At 42.9% G+C, this 26,397-nt stretch overlaps 2 protein-coding genes across 5 annotated transcripts in view; one reads left to right on the forward strand and one right to left on the reverse strand.

Annotated features, from left to right (window-relative positions):
• Positions 1-2,483, reverse strand: part of LOC131192660 (zinc finger protein 271-like) — a 33,191-nt gene extending 30,708 nt beyond the window's left edge. For both annotated transcript variants that reach the window (XM_058172019.1, XM_058172018.1), the window contains exon 1: positions 2,336-2,483. The gene's annotated coding sequence lies outside the window, so the exon portion shown is untranslated. The remainder of the gene's footprint in view (positions 1-2,335) is intronic.
• An 8,885-nt stretch (positions 2,484-11,368) lies between these two features.
• Positions 11,369-24,532, forward strand: LOC131192738 (zinc finger and SCAN domain-containing protein 23-like). Of its 3 annotated transcripts, none has more exons than XM_058172213.1 (4): positions 11,369-11,403; positions 16,497-17,097; positions 19,272-19,398; positions 21,067-24,532. In XM_058172213.1, exons 2-4 carry the CDS (start codon positions 16,510-16,512, stop codon positions 22,137-22,139), a joined length of 1,788 nt encoding a protein of 595 aa, XP_058028196.1. In that variant the 5' UTR covers positions 11,369-11,403; positions 16,497-16,509; the 3' UTR covers positions 22,140-24,532. The 3 variants fall into 3 exon arrangements, with proteins under 3 accessions (XP_058028196.1, XP_058028197.1, XP_058028195.1); XM_058172214.1 differs by lacking the exon at positions 11,369-11,403 and adding an exon at positions 13,657-13,924; XM_058172212.1 differs by lacking the exon at positions 11,369-11,403 and adding an exon at positions 15,086-16,412.
• Positions 24,533-26,397: the final 1,865 nt, after the last annotated feature.

Genomic DNA, 26,397 nt, shown 5'->3' on the forward strand with positions numbered 1-26,397 from the left:
TTTCTGTTGTCTCTATCAATGGCTTCCTTTGCATCAGGAAAATTAAAAGCACCCACTGATTTGATCAATTTTAATTTTTGCCAAGAGCATGTTTCAAAACTCACGTTTTGAAAAAAAAAAAAGTAGGGATTGTAGGAATTTAGCACCCACCCCTCCTAGAAGAATGAAATATTCTAGGAAATATTTTAAAAGCAGAATATTATACCTTCCTGGATGAGAAATGGAGAAACATATTTTAAAGACAAAGGAGCTCCTGCAACTTCCTGACTCCCCCACCTTTGTCAATGGGCCATTAAAAGCCTCAGCTAAGCTCACTCATTCTCCCACCTTTGTCAATGGGCAATTAAGGCTTCAACCAAGCTCACTCAATCCCCCCATGATTTGCAACACAATACAACTGAAACTCACCACATGGCATGGCTCAAGCAAGCTTGAGAGACAGCCAGCAAGGCTAGCTAAGACTCCCACCCCCTGGGAGTCTGACAACCAATCAGGATACTCTTCCTGTGCCCCAGAAAGGTCAAAGCTCAGAAAAAGCATAAAGCCAGGGAGCACACAGGATCTCAGCCCTTTTCTGTTCAGGAACTCAAGCCATGTGATCCTGACCACCATTAAACCATCTTTCCAAGCAGCCTCCATGTTTCCAGTGTCTTTGTCCCCACTTGGAACTGAACCCAGATGGATATTTCTTCCAACAGTACAAAGGCTGGAAAAAAAGCTCCATTGAGGAAATCATCTCTAGATTAACCACAGATATGTGAGACAACCATAGCAGGACAGTTAAGGCTGGGTAGGCAATATTAAGTTAAATACCTTGAGAATTAGGCAGCTTAAGAATTAAGCTGCTAGTCCTCTGCAAAAAGACTGCAGATGACCACCCTTGTTTTGCATCCCAAAGCAACCCACAATTTTTAAACTGCCAGAGGACCACATTCAATCCTCATCTCATGAGAGTTCATTTAGCGACCGTTCAAAGTTATAACGGCATTGAAAAAAGGGACTTGTGACTGTTTTTCACACCTACGACCATTGCAAGATCCCCACGGACACATGATCAAAATTCAGACACTTGGCAAAAGACTCTTATTTATGATCCCGGGAACACACAATCACCTTTTGTGCTACCTTCTGACAAAGTCAGTTAACCACCGTGTTACTAACTCAATGACCGCAACGATTGACGCAACAACTGTAGGCAAGAAGGTCGTAAAATGAGACACAGTGCACTTAACAGATGCCTCCCTTAACAGCAGCAATTTGGGGCTCCACTGGAGTCGTAAATTGAGGACTATCTATATCTCAACATTTGGGATTTGAAAGCTCTTGAACTGTCCAAGAAAAAGAGATCCGGGGTCTGTCTGAAAACAAAGCAGAAGCCTACAAAAAATGGGACAGCCAGTATCGTCCCCTAAGGGGGAGAAAGCCCTCTCGAAGGGGTTTCACTGTTCAGGTGGACTGGCACTCATCTGAACTGAATAAGAATAGAGCTGGAAGGGACCTTGGAGGGCTTCTAGTCCAGCCCTCTGCTCAAGCAGGAGATTCTACCCCATTTCAGACAAGGGACTGTCTACTCTCTTAAAAACCTCCAGTGATGAAGCATCCACAACTTCTGGTGGCAAGCTGTTCCACAGGTAAATTGTCCTCACTGTCGGGAAGTTTTTCCTTAATTCCAGATTGCTTCTCTCCTTGATCAGTTTCCATCCATTGTTTCTTGTCCTGCCTTCTGGTGCTTTGGAAAATAAATTGACACACACACACACCCCTTTGTGGCAGCCTCCCAAATACTGGAATACTGCTATCATGTCCCCGCTTAGTCCTTTTTTTCTCTAGACTAGCCATACCCAAATCCTCCAACCGTTTTTCATACGTTTTAGCCGCCCGACCTTTCATCATCATCAGTTGCTCTTCTTCGCGTTCTTTTGGAAGTCAATGACTTCCGAAACTGCGGGCCGGGCTTAAAAATCCGTTTGCCGCCTTCCCACAACCATCTTAACCAAGTTAAATCAGGCACGTCTATGGAGATTCTCAGTCCTCCAGGGTCAGGGGTCTTCAACCTTGGCAACTTTTAAGCCTGGGGGACTTCAACTCCCAGAATTCTGGGAGTTGAAGTCCCCCAGGCTTAAAAGTTGCCAAGGTTGGAGACCCCTGCTCCAGATCATTGGTTGTCCGTCCAAATCCCAGAAAGTCCAGTTGCCTCTTGGAAAAAGCACCTTTTTGGGTTAAACCAGACATGCACAACCTAACAACGCAACAACCCAAAGCAAGTCGTCTGAACCCATCTTCCCCGCCCAGAAGTGGATGGCGGTGGCTGATGGCCTTGGTTAGACCGACTTACCTCTAGGATTGATGGGGTGGGAAGTGGGCTGAATGCGGGCTTGTGTGCCTTGCCCGCCCCCCGCCCCTTCCCTTAGGAGCACCAGCCCCGATGCACCCCTTCTTTTGCACCGCCGGCTCCGGTTCCCCACCCTAGTCCGCTCGCAGCCGCCGTCTCGGCTCATCTGCGCACCAACTGCAAACTGCACATCCCGGAGTGTCAAAAGGGGAAATGCGCCGCCCCCCCCCTCTCCGCACGCCCACAAATTCCCACGCCTCTCTAGGCCTCCCGGCTCGTTGGTTTTAACCGCGGCGGCTCCGTGGCTTTGAGGACGTAGCAGTTCCTTCCTTCCTCGCAGTTCCGGCCCCGAGGAGGGAGGGGCCGGAAGGAGGAAGGGGTTCCTCACGTGATTCCTGTGGTGTCACGTGATCGCCCTCCCCTGCGGGCGCGAGGGTGGGGGGAACAATCTGGCGCAGGGAATGCTCTTTTTAAACCAGGGGTCTCCAACCTTTTTTTTTTTTAATTTTTATTTTATTTTGTCACAACAGTATACGTAAACATCGACATAAAACAACTACACATCATAAAAGAAAAACATATATATAAGTAAAAGTATGCAATAACTATATTAATTTGATATAATGAAAGGGAACAATAGGACTCTTAACAATATCTTCAAAAAAGGAGACCCCAGCTTAGTCGTGTAGGAATTTAGCACCCACCTCCCTCCTAGAAGAATGAAATATTTTAGAAAATATTTTAAAAGGCAGAATATATTTCCCTGGATGAGAAATGGAGAAACATGTTTTAAAGACAAAGGAGCTCCCTGCAACTTCCTGACTCCCCCCCACCTTTGTCAATGGGCCATTAAAAGCCTCAGCTAAGCTCACTCATTCTCCCCACCTTTGTCAATGGGCAATTAAGGCTTCAGCCAAACTCACTTAATCCCCCCCACCTTTGTCAATGACCATCTTTTGCAACACAATAGCAACAGAATCTTACCACATGGCAAGGCTCAAGCAAGCTTGAGAGACAACCTACAACATTAGCTAAGACTCCCACCCCCTGGGAGTCTTGACAGCCAATCAGGATACTCTTCCTGTGCCCCAGAAAGTTCAAAGCTCAGAAAAAGCATAAAACCAGGGAGCACACAGGATCTCAACCCTTTTCTGTTCAGGATCTCAAGCCATGTGATCCTGGCCACCATTAAACTATCTTTCCAAGCAGTGTCTTTGTTTCCAGTGTCTTTGTCCCCACTTGGAACTGAACCCAGATGGATATTTCTTCCAACAGTCGAAAACTACAGACCGATCTCCCTTTGCTGCATCACCTGCAAAGTCATGGAATCTATCATCAACCAATCCATTACCTCACACTTAGAAACTAACAGCCTACTCTCCAACAAACAATTTGGTTTCAGGAAAAAATTATGTAACTTACAACTTCTCCACTGCAAAAACATATGGACTTCAAATCTTGATCAAGGCAAATCAATAAATGCAATCTATATAGACTTCTGCAAAGCTTTTGACTCAGTAGTACACGATAAACTTCTCCTAAAACTAACATCCTATGGCATCTCAGGACCCCTCCACAAATGGATATCTGCTTTTCTGTCTAACAGACAACAAGTGGTCAAAATTGGCAATGCTTTATCAAATCCTGTTCCTGTCAAGAGTGGCGTTCCTCAAGGCAGCGTTCTTGGACCAACACTCTTTATACTATACATTAATGATCTCTGTGACCACATCTCAAGTAATTGTGTTCTCTTTGCTGATGATGTCAAACTATTTAACACCACAGACAATACTTCTATCATTCAAAACGACCTTGATCATCTATCCGCTTGGTCTAAAAATTGGCAGCTCCAAATTTCAACCAGCAAATGCTCAGTCTTACATATAGGAAAAAAGAACCCAAAAACTAAATACATACTAGATGGACATTACCTTACAGACGACCCCATCCCGTTAAAGACCTTGGAGTTTTCATGTCAAATGATCTAAGTGCCAAAGCCCACTGCAACTACATAGCAAAAAGCTCTAAGAGTTGTAAACCTAATTTTGTAGCTTCTTTTCCAAAACACCACACTACTAACCAGAGCATATAAAACATTTGCTAGACCAATTCTAGAATACAGCTCACCTGTTTGGAACCCTCACCACATCTCTGACATCAATACAATTGAACGTGTCCAGAAATATTTTACAAGAAGAGTTCTCCATTCCTCTGAAAACAATAAAATACCCTATCCCACCAGACTTGAAATCCTAGGCTTAGAAAACTTGGAACTCCGTCGCCTTCGACAAGACCTAAGCTTAACTCACAGAATCATCTATTGTAATGTCCTTCCTGTTAAAGACTATTTCAGCTTTAATTGCAATAATACTAGAGCAACCAATAGATTTAAACTTAATGTCAACCGCTTTAATCTAGATTGCAGAAAATATGACTTCTGTAACAGAATCATCAGTGCTTGGAATACTTTACCTGACTCTGTGGTCTCTTCCCATAATCCTAAAGGTTTTATCCAAAAACTTTCTACTATTGACCTCACCCCATTCCTAAGAGGACCATAAGGGGCGTGCATAAGCGCACAAACGTGCCTACCGTTCCTGTTCTATTGTTTTTCTTTTCTTCTTCCTATATATATGCTTATACCTCCTTATATTTACTCATATATGTGTTTATTTACTATATAATCTTTTTGTATGATACCTACATATATTGTTGTGACAAAATAAAATAAATAAAAATAAAAATAAATTGGCAACTTTAAGACTTAACATAATAACAGAGTTGGAAGGGACCTTGGAGGCCTTCTAGTCCAACCCCCTGCCCAGGCAGGAAACCCTATACCATCTCAGACAGATGGTTATCCAACATTTTCTTAAAAATTTCCAGTGTTGGAGCATTCACAACTTCTGCGGGCAAGTTGTTCCACTTATTGCCTGCAGAAGTTGTGAATGCTCCAACACTGGAAATTATGGACTTCAACTTCCAGAGTTCAGAACACTGGACTTATGGACTGGCTGAGGAACTCTGGGAGTTGAAGTCCACAAGTCTTAAAGTTGCCAAGGTTGGAGATCCCTGAGCTAGAAGTCTCTGTTTATTAAAACCTGTTTTCCAGAATAGAACAGAACAGAATAGAATAGGAATAGGAATAGGAATAGGAATAGGAATAGGAATAGGAATAGGAATAGGAATAGGAATAGGAGTGGAGTGGAGTGGAGTGGAGTGGAGTGGAGTAGAGTAGAGTAGAGTAGAGTAGAGTAGAGTAGAGTAGAATAGAATAGAATAGAATAGAATAGAATAGAATAGAATAGAATAGAATAGAATAGAATAGAATTCTTTACTGGTCAAGTGTGATTGTCTTTATTGGCCAAGGAATTTGTCTTGGTGCATATGCTTTCAGTGTACATAAAACAAAAGATACAGTCATCAAGAATCATAAGGTACAACACTTAATGGTAATCATAGGGAACAAATAAGCAATCAAATCATATTAGGAAATCGTAAGGATACCAGCAACAATGTTACAGTCATACAGTCATAAGTGGGACAAGATCAGTGATAGGAAAGATGAGAAGATTAATAGTAGTGCAGATTCAGTAAATAGTCTGACAGTGTTGAGGGAGTTATTTGTTTAGCAGAGTGATGGCCTTCGGGGAAAAAACTGTTCTTGTGTCTAGTTGTTCTGGTGTGCAGTGCTCTATAGCGTCGTTTTGAGGGTAGGAGTTGAAACAGTTTATGTCCAGGATGTGAAGTCCAAGATACAGCCTTATTTAGCTGTTACATTTCTCTATTGTTACACTCGCCTACAAACATCTCTACCTGTTAATTTTCAGGTTTAAGATGCTGTAAATTAAGCCTATGGACAAAAAAATAAACTCCCAACCCATTCCTCCACATACATTTATTATTACTATTGTTGAGTTGCACAGTCAGCCTGATGCTGAGGCTGGATGTGATATTTTTATCCCCAATCAAGTCCTTCCCAAGGGCCTGAGATAGGCATTATTTTTTAATAGTATTACAGATATTGTTGTGGGGTATAAACTATTTCAAATTCTCTTTGGGATGGTTGTCTCAAAAGTGGACTTTCTTTGAAGACGTTTCGCTTCTCATCCAGGAAGCTTCTTCAGCTCTGACTGGATGGTGGGGAATGGAAGGATTTATATTCCTTGCAGACAGCTGGTCATTTGCATTCTTTTTAGAGAGTCATTGAGGACACTTGGAGGTTTGTCTGTGTCTTCAGGGTCACCTGAGTAGTGCAAGGCTTCACACCCATTTGGAATGAGATGTGAAACATATTCAAAGGAAAAAAGAATACCCAAGAAGGTCCAGTTGCCATTTGGAAAAAGCATCTTTGGGATAAACATGATCTAGATTTTCAATCCATAAGAAGAGAGCTGGAAGGGACCTTGGAGGTCATCTAGTCCAGCCCCCTGCTCCAGCAGGAAATCCTATACCATTTCAGACAAACGGCTGTCCAATCTCTTCTTAAAAGCCTCCAGTGATGAAATACCCACAATTTCTGAAGGCTGTTCCACTGGTTAATGAATTCAATTCTATAAAGTTTTCTATTTTATTTTATAAATACCAGGTACTCCTTGACTTACAATCGCAACTGAGCCCAACATTTCTGTGGCTATGCGTGACAGTTGTTAAAGTGAGTTTTGCCCTGTTTTACAACCTTTCCTGGCACAGTTGCCAAGTGAATCACCGCAGTTGCCAGGTTAGCAACACGTTTGTAAAGCGAATTTGGCTTCTCCATTGACCCCGTTGGTCACAAAAGGGGAATCACATGACTCTGGGATGACGTCTAGCTCAGGGGTGTCCAACCTTGGTCCCTTTAAGACTTGTGGACTTCAACTCCCAGAGTCCCTCAGCCAGCAAAGCTGGCTGAGGAACTCTGGGAGTTGAAGTCCACAAGTCTTAAAGGGACCAAGGTTGGAGACCCCTGGTCAAGCTGGTTGACCTTGGATCATCATAAGTCTCTCTCTTTCAGCTCACCTCACAGCATTGCTGTGGGAAAAACAGGAGGAGGAAGGAATATTAGGTACATTCTCCACCTTGAGTTATTTATAAAAATAACACAGGATTTTATGTATTTACTAAATGTATATGCTACCCATCTCACTCCCTTTCTGGGTGCCTTATAAATAAATGTTATTATACAGGTACTCCTTGACTTACAACAGTTTGCATAGTGACCGAAGTTACAACAGCACTGGAAAAAAATGACATGACCGTTTTTCACACTTACAACTGCTGCAGCATCCCCCCCACATGGTCACACGATCAAAATTCAGCCACTTGGCAACTTAGTCATATTCATGACCTTTGCAATGTCCCAGGGTCATGTAATTCCTCTTTCGCGACCTTCTGACCAGCAAAGTCAATGGAGATTCACTTTACAACCGTGTTACTAACCTAACAACTGCGGTGATTCACTTAACTGTGCCGAGAAAGGTCGTAAAACAGAGCAAAACTCACTTAACAACTGTCCCGCATAGCCACAGATATGTTGGGCTCAGTTGTGATTGTAAGTCAAGGAGTACCCGGTATTTATACATATGATATAGAAGTTTATAGAATTGAACTCATTAACCAGTGGGACAGCGTGCCTTCAGAAGTAGGTGGTGCTTCCTCACTGGAGGCTTTTATGAAGAGATTTTCAATTTCAATCAGAATAGAGCTGGAAGGGACCTCGGCAGTCATCTAGTCCAACCCCCTGCTCCAGCAGATGTCATTTCAGACAAATGGCTGTCCAATCTGGATAGCCATTTGTCTGAAATGGCATGGGGTGTCCTGCTGGAGCAGGGGGTTGGACTAGATGACCTCCAAGGTACCTTCCAGCTCTATTTTGATTGAAAAATAAAAACAGATGACGTGGGGGGGGGAGCAAACCAGTGGTTAGCCTTGCACAACTCATGTCTGCAACGTGTCGTGTGAACAGAATGAAGTACTCGGGAGAGCCGGGGAGAAGGTGGCGAAAGACGGGAAATTTTGAGCTTCCTTTCACGGAACAAAGCTCGGTCCGCCAAAGGGTTACCCTTCAAAAAGACCTTGACTTTGTCTCCGATTGGTCTAAAACCTGGCAACTCCAAATCTCAACCAGCAAATGCTCAGTCTTACACATTGGAAAAAAGAACCAAAATACTAAGTACAAGCTTTTTTTATTTATTTATTTTGTCACAACATTATATACAAGCACATATAATGAAAGAAAACAATAGGACAGGAACGGTAGGCACTTTTGTGCACTTATGCACGCCCCTTATAGTCCTCTTAGGAATGGGGTGAGGTCAATAGTAGACAGTTTTTGGTTAAAGCTTTTGGGAGTTTGAGCAGAGACCACAGAGTCAGGTATTGTATTCCAAGCATTAACAACTCTGTTAAAAAAGTCATATTTTCTGCAATCAAGATAGAAGCGGTTAACATTAAGTTTAAATCTATTGTTTGCTCTTGTATTATTGCAATTGAAGCTGAAGTAGTCTTCAACAGGAAGGACATTGCAATAGATGATTCTGTGTGTTAAACACAGGTCATGTCGGAATCGGTGGAGTTTTAAGTTTTCTAATCCCAGGATTTCAAGTCTGGCGGTATAAGGTATTTTGTTGTTTACAGAGGAGTGGAGAACTCTTCTTGTTATGTATTTAAACTTTAGAAGGGAAGTTTGGGCGGGAACAAGCACGTTGCTGATTGGCTGATGCCTCAGCCAAAATAGTATTTAAAGAGGGGTTTTGCCTGTTGGTCTTTTGCTGGGTCACAATAAACTAAAGAGCTGTTGTCACTTGTATGGTCTCCTGCCTCGTCATTGCCCAAACTTAACACTTCTAGTAAAATATTTCTGGACTTGTTCAATTGTATTAATGTCAGAGATGTGGTATGGGTTCCAGACGGGTGAGCTGTATTCAAGAATAGGTCTGGCAAATGTTTTGTATGCTCTGGTTAGTAGTGTAGAGTTTTTGGAAAAGAAGCTACGCAAAATTAGGTTTACGACTCTTAGAGCCTTTTTTGCTATGTAGTTGCAGTGGGCTTTGGCACTTAGATCATTTGATATGAAAACTCCAAGGTCTTGACTGTTGACCTCACCCCATTTCTAAGAGGTCTACAAGGGGAGCACAAAAGGGCCGTGGTTAGCTCAGGCTGGTAAGAAGCCTGTTATTAGAACACAGCAGCCTGCAATTACTGCAGGTTCAAGCCCGGCCCAAGGTTGACTCAGCCTTCCATCCTTTATAAGGTAGGTAAAATGAGGACCCAGATTGTTGGGGGGCAATAAGTTGACTTTGTAAATAGAATAGAATAGAATAGAATAGAATAGAATAGAATAGAATAGAATAGAATAGAATAGAATTTTATTGGCCAAGTGTGATTGGACACACAAGGAATTTGTCTTGGTGCATATGCTCTCAGTGTACATAAAAGAAAAGGTACGTTCATCAAGGTACAACATTTACAACACAATTGATGATCAATATAGCAATATAAATCATAAGGATTGCCAGCAACAAGTTATAGTCATACAGTCATAAGTGGAAAGAGATTGGTGATGGGAACTATGAAACGATTAATAGTAGTGCAGATTCAGTAAATAGTCTGACAGTGTTGAGGGAATTATTTGTTTAGCAGAGTGATGGCCTTCGGGAAAAAACTGTTCTTGTGTCTAGTTGTTCTGGTGTGCAGTACACTATAGCGCCGTGTTGAGGGTAGGACTTGAAACAGTTTATGTCCAGGATGCGAGGGATCTGCAAATATTTTCAGGGCCCTCTGCTTGATTCGTGCAGTATACAGGTCCTCAATGGAAGGCAAGTTGGTAGCAATTATTTTTGCTGCAGTTCTAATTATCCTCTGAAGTCTGTGTTTTTCTTGTTGGGTTGCAGAACCGAACCAGACAGTTATAGAGGTGCAAATGACAGACTCAATAATTCCTCTGTAGAATTGGATCAGCAGCTCCTTGGGCAGTTTGAGCTTACTGAGTTGGCGCAGAAAGAACATTCTTTGTTGTCCTTTTTAATGATGTTTTTGATGTTAGCTGTCCATTTGAGATCTTGCGATATGATAGACCCCAGAAATTTGAAGGTTTCTACTGTTGATACTGTGTTGTCAAGTATTGTGAGAGGTGGAAGTATGGAAGGGTTTTTCCTAAAGTCTACCACCATTTCTACGGTTTTGAGTGTGTTCAGTTCCAGATTGTTTTGGTTGCACCACAAGGCTAGTCGTTCGACCTCTCGTCTATATGCGGATTCGTCATTGTCTCGAATGAGACCAATCACTGTTGTGTCATCTGCGAACTTCAGTAGCTTAACAAATGGATCATTGGAGATGCAGTCATTGGTATACAGAGAGAAGTGGGGAGAGCACACAGCCTTGAGGGGCCCCTGTGCTAATTGTACAGGTATTTGATGTGATCTTGCTTAGCTTCACCTGCTGCTTCCTGTTTGTTAGGAAGCTTGTGATCCACTTACAAGTCTGTTCCGGTACCTGTAGCTGGTTTAGCTTAGTTAGAAGAATGTCTGGAATGATGGTATTGAATGCTGAACTAAAGTCTACAAAAAGGATCCTTGCATAGGTCTTTGGAGACTCAAGATGTTGTAGGATGTAGTGCAGAGCCACTACATACACTACACTAAATATATACAAATAGAATGAGACTATTGCCTTATACACTGTAAGCCGCCCTGAGTCTTCGGAGAAGGGCGGGATATAAATGTAAATAAAATAAAAAATAAAATAAATAAAAAAAGTGCCTACCATTCCTGTCCTATTGTTTCCTTTCATTTATCAAATTAATATAGTTATTGCATAATTTTGCTCATATATATGCTTATATGATATGTAGTTATTTTATGTTGATGCTTGTGTATATTGTCGTAACAAAAAGAAAAAGAAAAAAAGGGGGGTTAATAGGAGCAGCGTGCCGGGTTCCTAGATCGGCCCGGCGTGTGCGTCAGCCCGGCGCGAGCGAGCGTGAGGAGCGTGGAAGGCCCCCACCTTTCCCAGCCCTCGCCTCGAAGCTCCGCCCCTTCCCCCCCCCTCCCAACTCTCTGGATTTTGAATTTCTCAACTCGGGAGGTTCGGCTGTGAGTTTCGGAGGCTGCTTTGTCCGGGGGGGGTGGGGGGGCGGCGAGGGCGGAGGGGAGGGGGGGGCGAGGAGACGGAGAGAGGAGAATCGGGGGGGTGGAGGGAGGGGGAGGGAGGGGAGGGAGGGAGGCAGGATGGTCTAGTGGTTAAAGGCATCGGGATATAGAGAGCCAGGCGGGGAGGTCTCATGCCGCCTTGGGGCGTGAAAGCCGGCTGGGTGACTTTGGGCAGGTTGCCTCTTTCTCGCTCCCCTCCACGGCAGGATCGGGAGACGAGCCGGTCGGGCGGTGATCTGTTGATCACGACCAACAACAGATCGATCCTGGGATGATCCGGGAAAAAAAAATAAAGTGGGGGGGGTCTTCATTTTTGGGGGGTGGGGGAGGAGGAAGAAACAGAAAGTGGGTGGGGAGGGGTCCAAGGCTGGTTGTGTGTGTGTGTATGTGTGTGTGTGTGTTGGGGTGGGAGGTAGAGGTAGGGGTGGGATTGTACGGGTAGTCCTCAACTTACGGCCACAATTGTGCCCAACGTTTCTGAGGCTAAGCGAGACATTGGTTGCCTGGGGTTTGTCTCGTTTCATGTCCTTCTTTGGCAGAGCTTGTTAAAGAAGGGAATCGCGGCGGGTTGTTCGGTTAGTGAAAGTTGTAAAGTGAATCCGGCTTTCCCCCCTTGACTTTACTTGTCAGAAGGAACACACACACAGATACACACACACACACACACGAGAGACATTGCAACCGTTGTAAATGTGAGGCGCTTGCCAAGCAGTGGTCATTAAGTGCGAAGAACGGTCCTAAGTTGCATTTTTCAGCGCAGTTGTAACTTTGAACGATGACTAAGCGAACTGTTGTAAGTCGAGGACTGTATGTGTTGTATTTATTGCCTCAGTTCATCCATGTTCTGCCCAATTCAAGGCAAAAAGTGGTATTTATCCAGGCTGATCCTTGTTCGGGGAAAACAAAAACAGAGTGGGGAAGAAAGACTAAAAATAACAGTTGGTTTTTTTTTAAAAAAAAAAATGTTTGGAAACAACTTCACGGGGGGCTTTCTTGTAAAGATAGTCCTTGACATACGACCACAATTGAGCCCAAAAGTTATGTTGCTAAGTGAGACATTTGTTAAGTGAGTTTTGCCCCACTTTGCCACCTTCCTTGCCACAGTCGTTAAGTGAATCACTGGAGTCATTAAGTTAGTAACATGGCTGTTAAGTGAATCCGGCTTCCCCGTTGACTTTGCTGGTCAAAAAGTCGCAAAAGGTGATTGCAGGACACTGCAGCCATCGTAAATATGAGCCAGTGGCTCATATTGATCACGTGACCGTGGGGGACGCTGCAACGGTTGTATGTGTGAAAAACGGTCATAAGTCACTTTTCTCAGACCGCAATGATCATAAGTATGAAGCAGTTGCCAAGAATCTGAATTTTGATCATGGGGAATGCTGCAAAAGTTGTAACTCTGGAAAACAGTCATAAGTCACTTTTTTTAGTGCCAATATAACTTTGAGCGGTCACTAAATGAACTGTTGTAAGTCAAGGACTGCCTGTATTAACCTAGCATAGGACAAACAAACAGAAAAGCCATCAATCTGTAATTCTGCTTCATTCCTATGACTTATTTTGCAGAAATCTAGAAAAATCCTTCCATTTAAGGCTGAGGAGAAAAAAATACCACAGCTATTATTGTATAAAGTAGACTGACAGAGAGTGACTATACAGGTTAGTCCTCGACTGACAACAGTTCATTTAGTGACCATTCAAAGTCAAAATGGCATTGAAAAAAGTGACTTATGACCGTTTTTCACAGTTACAACTTTTGCAGCATCCCCATGATCACGTGATTAAAATTCAGATGCTTGGCAACTGTTTCATACTTACGACCATTGCAGTATCCTGGCGTCATGCGATCCCCTTTCAATGGGGAAGCCAGATTCACTTAACAACCGGGTCACTAATTTAACCACTGCTGGGATTTACTTAAATGTGGCAAGAAAAATCGTAAAACAGGGCAAAACTCACTTAACAAAATTCTCAGCAACATAAATTCTGGGCTCAGTTGTGGTCCTAAGTCAAGGACTATCTGTATTTGCATCACCTCAGAAATCATAAACTGTGGCTAAACCCTGATAAAACTGGCATTTAAGTCCTCCTTTCCTTCCTTCCTTCCTTCCTTCCTTCCTTCCTTCCTTCCTTCCTTCCTTCCTTCCTTCCTTCCTTCCTTCCTTCCTGTTTCTCTCTCTCTCTCTTAAGGTTGAGATTAGAAAAATTCACAGCTATTATTGTGTAAAGTAGGTTTGGTCTGAGGCAGAGTGACTATTTGCATCACCTTAGAAACCATAAACTATGTCTTACAAACTATGATAAAACAGTCTCAAAGGTGCTTTTCTGGGACAACCATGATCTGGATGACTGAGAATCTCTACAGACTTTTATGGAGAGGGTTCGCAACTTAGGCGTCCTCCTGGATGGACGGTTGTCTTTTGAAGAGCATATGACGACTGTCGCCAGGGGAGCTTTTTATCAGGTACGCCTGATACGCCAGTTGCGCCCCTTCCTAAACCAGGATTCCCTATGCACGGTCACTCATGCCCTCGTCACTTCCCGCCTGGACTACTGTAATGCTCTCTACATGGGGCTCCCCTTGAAGAGCATCCGGAGACTCCAGTTGGTCCAGCTGCGCGGGTAATAGAGGTAGCTGTTCGGAGCTCCCATATAACACCTCTCCTGCGCAAGCTGCACTGGCTTCCTGTGGTCTTCCGGGTGCAATTCGAGATGTTGGTTACCACCTTTAAAGCGCTCCATGGCATAGGGCCGGGTTATTTACGGGACCGCCTGCTGCCACCAATAGCCTCCCATCGACCTGTGCGCTCCCGTAGGGAGGGCCTCCTCAGGGTGCCATCAGTCAAACAATGTCGACTGGCGACCCCCAGGGGGAGACCTTCTCTATGGGGGCACCTGCCCTCTGGAATGAGCTGCCTCCAGGGATACGACAACTCCCTGACCTCCGGACCTTCCGTCGCGAGTTGAAGACGTTTTTGTTTAGCCGCGCAGGGCTGGCTTAAATTAATAGTAATTTTAATAGGGGTTTATTATAGTTTTATTATTGTTTTAAAGTCTTATTTCGGCCAAATTGAATCAGTTTTTTAACAGGTTTTTAAATTTTTGGGTTATATGTATAATTGTGTTTTTATCTGGCTGTAAACCGCCCTGAGTCCTTCGGGAGAAGGGCGGTATAGAAATTAAATTATTATGATGATGATGATAAAACAGGTATTTTAAGTCCTTTCCTCCATCCCTCACCAACACTCCATGGCTTAGGACCCGAGTACTTACGAGACCGCCTGCTGTTACCTTATGCCTCCCACCGACCCGTACGCTCTCACAGAGAGGGTCTTCTCAGGGTGCCGTCCGCCAAACAATGTCGGCTGGCGGCCCCCAGGAGCACGGCCTTCTCTGTCGGAGCTCCGATGCTCTGGAACAAACTTCCCCCTGGCTTACGCCAAGTGCCTGATCTTCGGACCTTTCGCCGTGAGCTGAAAACACACTTATTTATTCAAACGGGACTGGCTTAATAGTTTTATTAAATTTTAAATTGGGTTTTTATTGTTTTAGGGTTTTAAATTTTCAAATTTTTAATGTCGGCCTTTTTTGTAATTTGCTCTGTTTTAAATTTTGGTTTTAATTGTATATATATTGAGTTTTTATCCTTGGCTGTACACCGCCTTGAGTCCTTCGGGAAAAAGGCGGTATAAAAATCTAATAAATAATAATAATAATAATAATAACACACCCCATGATAGGCTTATAACCCCACCAGCCCACCAGGATGAGGATTAACCTTGAACCTAAGTCTCTTTGCTCTTCATTAACATCTTTGCTTCCTAAATATGCCCACAACTTCCGTTATGGTTTTCTTTCTTCCCACCAGAGAAAGGAGAAAAACATAAAAAAAAGTCACAGTAGAAGTGAAAAGTCTTTGATCTTCCAGATGTGGTGCTTCAACTGCCAACAGCCGCAACTGGCTGGCTGGCACCTAGACTCTTCAAAGAATGCGGTGTGAGCACCCAGTTTCCACATAGTTTTTTTTCTCAAACGCAGCAACTTTTAAGATGCTTTGCCCTTCCAGTTCCCAGAATTCCCCAGCCAGCTAAGGCCACGGATCTTAAAAGTTGCTGAGGTCGAGAAACATTGAGCCAGACGTAGCAATAAGCTTACATTTGCTCAACCATGGTTTATCAAACGAACCACCATCAGCTGGGCTCATCCCATTCTCTCGGTCAAAACCGAAGGAATAACATTTAATTTAGCACAGCGTGTAACCCAGTTAACAGTTTTTTTGAATGGGAGAACTGGAATTCATTTATCCCAAAGCAGGCTCAGACTTTTAATAGAAGGATAGATCTGGTCTTTCTGTATCTCAAATCCCAGTTTTCATCAATTATAATTATGGATGTGCACTACTTGACTTACACCAAAATAGGAGCTGGGAAAAAAATTGTCATTTAAGCAGTGCAGACATTAAGTGAGGCATCATAGAATAGAATAGAATAGAATTTTTTATTGGCCAAGTGTGATTGGACACACAAGGAATTTGTCTTGGTGCATATGCTCTCAGTGTACATAAAAGAAAAGATACGTTCATCAAGGTACAACATTTACAACACAAATGATGGTCAATATATCAATATAAATCATAAGGATTGCCAGCAACAAAGTTACAGTCATACAGTCATAAGTGGAAAGAGATTGGTGATGGGAACGATGAGAAGATTAATAGTAGTGCAGATTCAGTAAATAGTTTGACAGTGTTGAAGGAATTATTTGTTTAGCAAAGTGATGGCCTTCGGGAAAAAACTGTTCTTGTGTCTAGTTGTTCTGGTGTGCAGTGCTCTATAGCGTCATTTTGAGGGTAGGAGTTGAAACAGTTTATGTCCTGGATGTGAGGGATCTGTAAATATTTTCACGGCCCTCTTCTTGATTTGTGCAATATACAGGTCCTCAATGGAAGGCAGGTTGGTAGAAATTGTTGGTTTTTTTGTCGCTAATTATCCATTGATGAATGTCAACTGACTTTATTTTATTTTTTGTGATCCCAGGGATACTCCAAAGATGAAAACCGAAAAGGAAGCTGCAGGCAGCCCCACTGCTGAATCTGAGGGGAGCCTCCAGCTTGTTGTGACCGGCATTGTGGGAGAGGATTTGCCTGAAGCGATGCCATCACAGATTAAAATGGAACCGGAAGAGGGACATGTGACATCTTGGGAAGACCGGTGGCAGAATTTCCTTAAGGAAGCCGAGTCCTCGTGCTCCATGTGGGGAAACACCCCACCGGAAAGCCGCCAGGATCTCCGTGGGAGAAGGATCGTCACCATCCCGCCCGGCTTCAAGCAGGACGAGCAAACCACTTCCGAGGAAGCCCACCGCCAGCATTTCAGGAGATTCTGCTACCAGCCGTCTGAAGGTCCCCGAACGGCTTGCAAACGGCTGAAGAAATTCTGCTGGGGGTGGCTGCAACCAGAAAGACGCACCAAAGACCAGATCCTGGAGCTGGTGATCCTGGAGCAGTTCCTGGAGATCCTGCCTCTGGAGATCCAGAGAAGAATTCGGGGGTACGGCGCGGAGACGTGTTCGCTGGCCGTAGCTCTGGCGGAAGAGTTCTTGCTGAGGCAGCACGAGGCGGAGCAGGCGGAAGAGCAGGTGAGAAGACGGGTAGTCCTCGACGTACAACTGTTAGTTTAGCGACCTTTCAGAGTGACAACGGCATTGAAAAAAGTGACTTATGGCTGTTTTTCACACTTATGACCATTGTAGCATCCCCATGGTCACGTGATTTGCATTGGGATGCTTGGGAACTGACTCAAAAGACCTTGAAGGGCAGGCTGCCACCTGCCTTCAAATAGGAGTTGTGAGTCCAGATTATGCACCATTCTTGAATGGGAAAGAGTGACCTATCCAAGGTCAAAGTTGGGGTACCCACCCCCAGTGACACCTTAGGTTCTTTCTAAAACCAGAGTTGTTTTTAATCCAATCATTTAATATTCTGTAAAGCAAGAAGAAAGAAGAATAGAAGAAAAACACCCTTGAGCAATATATCTCAGTGTTCAACAATAGCTTTCAAATGGCACTACGTTTATCAAAAGAGAAGTTATTGTTGTTAGGCATTACCATATTTTTCGGACTATAAGAGGCACTTTTTTGTCTCCTAAAAGGGGGAAAAATGTCTGTGCATCTTATAGACCGAATATTGCCAAAGCCCCGTCCACCCGCCAGTCATTTTTTGGCCTCCGCACGCCCTGTTTTTGGACCCTTTTTGGCCCATTTTTGAGACTTTTTTCGGCCTGTTTTTGAGGCTATTTTGGCCCTTTTCAGGATGGTGGTATTGGCCTGTTTTTGAGGCTTTTTTCGGCCCGTTTTTTTCAGAAAAAATGGGCCAAAACCCCCCTCAAAAATGGCCTCAAAAATGCCCCCAAAATGGGCCGTAAAAAGCCTTGAAAACGGGCCGAAACACCCCACCCACCCCAAAAAACAGCCTGAAAAAAGCCTCAAAAACAGGCCGAAAAAAGACTGGAAAAGAGCCGAAAAAATGCCCCAAAAAACATTTTTTTGTTTTGTTTTCCTCTTCTAAATTTAGGTGCGCCTTGTAGTCCAAAAAATACGGTAATTAACTGTTATAGCATCTGTAGCAGATCTGATACAAATTAGTCTGTATTTAAATTTTAGCAGTCACTTTTCCTGTTAGAGGAGGGACGCGGTGGCGCGGTGGCTAAGATGCTGAGCTTGTCGATCAAAAGGTCGGCAGTTCAGCGGTTCGAATCCTTAGTGCCGCGTAATGGGGTGAGCTCCTGTTACTTGTCCCAGCTTCTGCCAACCTAGCAGTTCGAAAGCAAGTAAAAAATGCCTTTTGTATAAGAATTTGGTGGATTATTCAAAATGTCCTGAAGAAGAAGATAAAGTTCCTGCCGCAATTTTTCCTTTTGGGAATTATAAAGGATTGTACAGTGACTGAGACTAAATTGATCTTGAATTTAATAACAGCAGCAAGGCTGTTGATTGGACAATATTGGAAGAAAAAAGAGTTACCTACAATAGAAGAATGGATATTGAAAGTTACTAACTTGGCTGAGATGGCTAAAATCTCAGCCTTTTTGAAAGACAATACGCAGGAAAGATATTTAATTGAATGGAAAAAATGGATTGATTATTTACAAAACAGATATCAGATTAAGAGATATCAGATTGCCTTTGAATAATTAGGATGTATTATTTTATATAATGGGGGGGGTTAGGAAATGAAAAGATTTGGATGAGGTTAATTGGATTAGAAGGGAAAATTTTATTCTATGTTTGGTTTATGTATAACAATACCTTGTGATTGACCTGGGAAGCCGGGGGGGGGGGGGTTTGCAGGGGGGCGGGAAAGGGGGGGAAATGTTTTTGTTTGTTAAAACTTTTTCAATAAAAAAAAAATGCCAGTAGAAAAATAGGGACCACCTTTGATGGGAAGGTAACAGTGTTCCTTGTACCTTTGGTGTTGAGTCATGCCGGCCACATGACCACGGAGACGTCATCGACAGTGCTGGCTCTTTGGCTTAAAACGGAGATGAGCACCGCCCCCTAGAGTCGGGAATGACTAGCACATAAGTGCAAGGGGAACCTTTTCCTGTTAGAGGTTACCTCAGCATGCCAATTATCTGAGAATTAAGATTGTCTGAAAATTCCCACTTTTAAGCAATTCTTAATTTTGCAACCATGGGTAAAAATACAAGTGACTCATTTTTGTTAAGTTTCGACCTATGTTCGTCAAAAAAGTATAATAATCCCAACTTGCAAATTCTAATCTTCTGTCTTTTTTTGTTTGTTTGTTCTTTTAGGTCCCAAGTCCAGCTGATGAACAGGGTGGAGATTTCTGTGATTCTGGAGAGCCTTCAGTGGAGACCCCAGAGACACCCCCCTATAAAGAGATGAAACTGGAGGGAAATGAAGATGCTTCCTTATTAGGTCAGGATTTTCTGTGTCTTCAGCTCTGGATTCTGTGTTAAGAAGACCAAATAATTTTTAAAATGCTTTTTAGCATGGTGACTGAAACATGCATTCTGTTTAATTGTGCTTGATTCTTGGCTTCAAATTTCTAGATTTTTTTTTTGGGGGGGGTGAAATTCAAACCAATACATGTTAACCAATCGTATGGTTAACTATAACTATGATTGGACAAAAGGGTTAACATTTCCATTTTTAAAATTTTTTAAATGTTTCTAGGCAGCAGAGATCATGGCAGAGATCTAGGCAGCAGAGATCACACCTAGGGGCGTGACTCACTTTTTGGGTTTGCCCAGTGTGTATGTTTCCATATGTGTTTTATTTATGTTATTTATTTAACTACTTAATTTTTTTTTTTTGTGTAGGCCAGTGTTTCTCAGCCTTTGCAAGATTAAGACTTCAACTCCCAGAATTCCCCTGCCAGAAATCCACACATCTTAAAGGCTGAGAAAAACTGGGATAGTTGTTCAGTGTATATGCTCAACTCTGCATAATCAAACTTATGCTTACAAACATTAACATTTTAGAACTCATAACACAAGGTAGTCCTCGACTTACGACCACAGTGGAACCCCACATTTCTGTTGTTACGTGACACATTTCTTAAGTGAGTTTTGCCCCATTTTATGACCTTTCTTATCCCACAGTTGTTAAGTGAATCACTGCGGTTGATAAGTGAGTAACATGGTTGTTAAGTGAATCTAGTTTCCCTATTGACCATGCTTGTCAGAAGGACGCAAAAGGGGATCACGTGACCTTGGGACCCAGAAACAGTCATAAATATGAACCAGTTGCCAAGCATCTGAATTTTGATCACAAGATTAAGGGGTTTATTTATTTATTTATTTTTATTTAATCAAATTTTTATACTGCCCTATCTCCCGAAGGACTCAGGGCGGTTTACAGCCTGATAAAAACACAAGAATAAAATACAAGGTAAAAACATTATTTTAAAAAACTTATTGGATTAGGCCAAATTTAAAATTATAATTAAAATAATAAAAACCCCATTTAAAAACGAAATTTAAAAATTAAAATTAAAATCCTAGGCCAACCCTAGGCCAGGGTTGCTGCAAAGGTCGTAACTGCGAAAAGCGGTCGTAAGTCACGTTTTTCAATGCTGTTGTAACTTTGAACAATCCCTAAGTGGACTGTTGTAAATCGAGGACTACTTGTAATATTGACATAAACCCTTTTTTTTAATCTTTAAAGGGTTAAGTTAGCTAAAACATCAGAATGTTCATAATCTGTATAAATACCACTGTTGCCAAATAATATGGTGTATTACTTTTTTTTATTTTTTTATTTACATTTATATCCTGCCCTTCTCCAAAGACTCAGGGCGGCTTACAGTGTGTAAGGCAATAGTCTCATTCTATTTGTATATTTACAAAGTCAACTTATTGCCCCCCCAACAATCTGGGTCCTCATTTTACCTACCTTATAAAGGATGGAAGGCTGAGTCAACCTTGGGCCTGGTGGGACTTGAACCTGCAGTAATTGCAGGCTGCTGTGTTTTAATAACAGGCTTCTTACAGCCTGAGCTACCACAGCCCTTTTTACTTGTGTTTTACAATAACATAAAACAGTGTTATAACATTGTACATTTCTACACACACCCCATTCTAGAAAGCGACCAAGAGATGTATCAGCCTATTGAGGAAGATCAGACAGACGATTTTGACAGATCAGAGATAGAAGACGTTGTCATTGACTATCCCGAAGAAAACGAGACGCAGAATTCAAAAGAGAGTGAGCTGGATGGGGTCAACCTCTGGAGGTTCGCTGTCCCCCCAAGACAGCACAAAGATGGGCCAAGGCACACCTGCCTCCTTTGTGGGAGAGCGTTTACCCGAAAATCAAGCCTGAATAGACATCTTATTATTCATACCGGAGAGAAGCCCTACAAATGCGCTCACTGTGGGAAAAGCTTCAATCGGAAGACCAACCTGCTCTCCCACGAGATGGTCCACGCCAGGGACAAGTCATATCAATGTTCGGACTGTGGGAAAAACTTCAAACCGAAGTGGGGTGTCAACGCCTACCAGATCGACCACACCGGAGAGAAGGTCTACAAGTGTATTTCTTGTAAAAAGAGCTTCCGGCAGAGATTAGAATTGGGGAGGTTGTTGAACGGGCAGAAGAAGGAACTCACCGCAGGGCAGTTGAAAGGGGAGTGGAAAGACGGAGTCTTTGGCCCCCTAGAAGACCACCATGAGAAACAGGCAGAAGAAGGCGAGATGGCCGAAGACAAAAATGTCGCCACGATCGGTCCGTACGACGACCTCGATAAAATGAACAGCTCGCTGACGTCGTATAAGGGAAGGCAGGGGAGCCCCTGCCCGATTTGTGGGAAGGTCTTTGCCACGCAATCGAGCGTGAACCGGCACAAGAGGATCCACACGGGAGAGAAGCCGTATCAGTGCTCCGACTGTGGGAGAAGTTTTAATCAGAAGACGACTCTGCTAACCCACATTGTGATCCACACCGAGCAGAAGCCGTATCAGTGCTCGGAATGTGGGAAGCACTTCCGCCATTCCTCGGGCCTGTTGGTGCACCAGAGGATGCACACGGGAGAGAAGCCCTACAAGTGTGCCATCTGCCGGAAGAATTTCACCCAGCGGGCACACGTGGTCAAGCACTTTGTGAGAAAGCATGCGCGAGAGAAGCCATCGGCTTACCTTTCTCAGTCCCCTCAGTAATGGCGGCAGCTCTAATAGGATGGCACTCTTTCGCCTTGAGTTTGGAAATTGGTTTCTCCTCAGGAGCTCCCCCTCCTTGGTGTCCTCACAATTTTGTTTCTTTGTAGTTCACAGCACTGAGCACTTAAAACCACCAGGAACGCGTGACCCGCAGCCTCAGGTCACAAGGGGTGGGTTGCCATTTTGCAGAAGAAACGCTCAAATTAAGATCTAAACTAGACTTGACTGTGCTTTAAAACAGCTCCTTCTCAAACGCGGGTTGCGTGGGAGAAACAGCACTGTCTCTCTGGGCCAAATAACGCTGAAGACAAAGATGAAATTGTCAGCTGCCTCAGCAAAATTGCTGAGCCCCATGAAACAACAGCTGATGTCAAGATTCCCAAAGGCAGTGAAAATAACAGTGTGGGTTGTCCTCACTTACTGACTGCTTCATTCAGTGACCGGTCAAAGTTACATCAGTGCTGAAAAGTTAACTTTATGACTGATGTCTGCCCTTAAAGACCTTCATAGCGTTCCTTGGTCACGTGATCGGTCTCACAGTCAGTCTGCTTTGTCCTGTGCCTGACCCGTTGTTTTTCTTTTTCTTTGTCACCTTGCTTGCAGATTGGAGAGATTGGAGAAGATTACAAGAGAGTAAATGGGCACACAATGGGGAATATGCATTATAAGCAATGTAGTGGCAATAGCAGCCAGTGTATTCTCCATTATGTACCTGCTTACTCTCTTGTAATCCCTTCCTCTTCAAACTCTCCACTGTGTAAGCAGGGTGGGGAGAAAACAGGTCAGACATAGGAGAGCTTGCCTACAGAAAACCCTCTTTTCTGCCCCCCTCACAGAAGGGAGAGATAGGATTACAAGAGAGTAAGCAGAGCACACAATGGGGACTATATTGGGGGCTGTTTACATAGCCAGAACCAAGTCACTGATTTCAATGTGTATTCCCTATTGTATGCTTGCTTACTCCCTTGCAATCCCTTTCTCTCCAATGAATGTAAATATACATGTTAATTCCCTTTTTGCTTATGAACCCAGTGCTGGCATTCCAGAGGATTGGGAAAATAGAGAAAAGAGAAATGCAGTGACAGTTGTGATTTCCCACTTAGCGACCGCTTCACTTAACAACAGCTGCCGGTCCCAATTGTGGGTGTTAAATGCGGACTACCTGTGTTCCAGAATACGGTAGCCATATCAAAGAATTGGCAAGTTTGTGAGTGAATGGGAACGACTGGAGTGTATAACCGGTTGTAGGTCACCCTGGCGTTCTTTTGCACTGCAGCTCTTTCAGATGAAATGCTCGGTTTTTATGTTACTTCTAGGCATCCAGGGTGTATGTGTGGAGAGGAAAATGATGAACGCACGTGTGACATTGTGACATAAGCTCCACCCCTTTAGTATATGTGCCAGGACGTTTGCAGACAAGAAAGGGACAGAGCGTGCTCTGCAATGCTACAACGCCGCTTTCGGCAGGTTGATCTGGGTTCGCCTATTAACACTTTTTAATACTTTTTAAAAATTGGAATTCTCGTGAGAATTTCAAACATTTTCATAGTGCTGCTGGTTCAATTTTAACAGGCCCGTAATGTCGGATTACAAACTTGTTTCCCAGATGCTTTGCTAGTGGTTGCTGCTTAACCTTGGCAACGTGAAGAGGTGGGTACTACAGCACGGGGCACCCGCCGTCTTGAAATATTACCTAGACATTTTTATTCTTTAGCGTCGACTGATTTGGCTGCTATAAGTAGGAACTGAATGACTGTTTTTAACTCGGCTGTTTCTTAATCCAGCCATCCAGTATGTATAGCAAATTTCCCTTTTGGAAAGAATTGAATCTGTTCTGTTTACTTAATTCTCATTAACGTAACCTGATGCTTGTTTTCACGCTCTGCGTTCCCGCTCTCCTGCTGGAGACCGCCTGAAATATTTCAGCCTTTGACTAATTTCTCAGAAAATTAGTTTCTCTTTGGTTCTCTGTGGCAAGTGAGCGATGGGCACAATCTCTGTCGATGGAGAGGGAAGGTAGAAAATGGTTACTCTTCGCAGAAGCCGAATAGAATAAACCTAATTAAGAACATTGGCTCTGAAGCAACGTCTCTTTGGCGTGTCCTGTGTGGGAATTATTGCAACAAAAAGAGGAACACTTTCTCTAATATTCTTGCTTTCTTCAAGAGTCCAATGGTTGTGATGGCATTTTTTTTTTCCTGGGCAAAAAAATATTCATTGGTATGGGAAGTAGTGAAATACAGGTAGGCCTCGACTTACAACAGTTCATTTAGTCACCGTTCAAAGTTGCAACGGCACTGAAGTGACTTTTATGACCATTTTTCACACACGACCCTTGCAGCATCCCCATGGTCACGTGATCTATATTCAGCCGCTTGGTAACTGACTCACATTTATGACGGTCGCAGTGTCCCGGGGTCACGTGATCCCCTTTGGCGACCTTCTGACAAGCAAAGTCCATGGAGAAACCAGATTCATTTAATAACTGTGTTATTCATTTAACAACTGCAGTGAATTGCTTAACAAACATGGCAAGAAAATGGGGCAAACTCATTTAATAATAATAATAATAATAATAATATTTTAATTTGTATACCGCCCTTCTCCCGAAGGACTCAGGGCAGTGAACAAGCAAAATAAAAACAGCAATCAAATACATACAATAAAATATCAATTAAAAAACTTATTAAATTTAGCCCGAATTTAAATACCTTTAAAATCCAAAAACCTAATTTAAAAATTTAAAACCCTAAAAACAACTAAAAAGTTCTATGCCAGTCCCGCACGGGTAAATAAATAGGTCTTAAGCTCGCGGCGAAAGGCCCGAAGGTCCGGAAGTTGGCGAAGTCCAGAGGGAAGCTCGTTTCACAGGGTAGGAGCCCCCACAGAGAAGGCCCTTCCCCTGGGGGCCACCAGCCGACATTGCTTGGCTGACGGCACCCTAAGGAGTCCCTCTCTGTGAGAGCATTTAATAAATGTCTCACTTAGCAACATAAATTTGTGGTCGTAAGTCGAGGGCTACCTGTAATACGTACATACATCATATCTATATCATCTATCTATCTATCTTATGTCATATATATGGATTTATGCAAAAGAGTAAAAGATCTCCACTTAATATCAGACTGGATTTTCAGGGAATACTATTCTCAAAGTTAGAGGTTTTTTTTTAAATTACCATTTACATTTTTTAAAAATTTAGCCATTAAATTAATTTTTTTTAAAAATTAAGGAAAAAAATCCATAGCTTGAAGCCTGAGTCTTCTTTTCAAAGACCACATCAGAACTTGGAGGGGTGAGAGGGAACTGACGTTTCATGAGAAATCTTGTGAGATTTCAAGATCTAAGTTTTTTAAAATGATTTCATTTTTTACTTAATGCACACACACACATCCGCGTGCACACACAAACTAAAACCCTTGATTCCTGTAACCTTTAAGTGGGCGAAAAGGTGCACTGCAGGGTAAAACCTTTTGAATCACGGTACCTCAGATGGGCTAACTTTTTAGAATGCAGCCAAATGTGGGACGCACGACACCTGTAAGTTTGAGATTTTGCAAAACTGGTAAAAACATTTTATGACATAGACATCATACTAAAGCAGCTTATGACAGCCAGTTTGATCTAAGGCAGTGGACTAGAAAGCAGGAGACCATGAGTTCATAGTCCCATCTTAGCCATGAAAGCCTGCTGGGTGACTTTGGGCCTGGTCTCTCTTTACCTAGCCCACCTTACAGGATGGTTGTTGTGGGGAAAATATGAGGAAGGTGTGTTGGATATTGTTCCCAGCCTTTGAGTTAATTTGTAAAAAATAATACAGGCAGCATATAAATAAATATAAATCATACCAAATGTCAAAACATTTCCTATGCTGATGTTTGACTGGCACACAGTTCCAAATGGGTTATTATTCTGGAGGTAAGTTGTTCCACTGATTAATTCTTCTGTCAGGGAATTTCTTCTTAGTTCTAGGTTGCTTCTCTCCTTGATTAGTTTCCACCCATTGCTTCTTGTCCTGCCTTCAGGTGCTTTGGAGAATAACTTGACTCCCTCTTCTTTGTGGCAGCCCCTGAGATATTGGAACAATTAATTAATTGTTAATTCTTCTCACTGTCAGGAAATTTCTCCTTAGTTTTAGGTTGCTTCTCTCTTTGTTTAGTTTCCATCTATTGTTTCTTGTCCTACCTTTGTTGGAGAATAGCTTGACTCCCTCTTCTTTGTAGCAGCCTCTCAAATATTAGAATACGGCTCTTGCTCC

Source organism: Ahaetulla prasina, chromosome 2, assembly GCF_028640845.1.
Source record: "Ahaetulla prasina isolate Xishuangbanna chromosome 2, ASM2864084v1, whole genome shotgun sequence".
Taxonomy (NCBI): domain Eukaryota; kingdom Metazoa; phylum Chordata; class Lepidosauria; order Squamata; family Colubridae; genus Ahaetulla; species Ahaetulla prasina.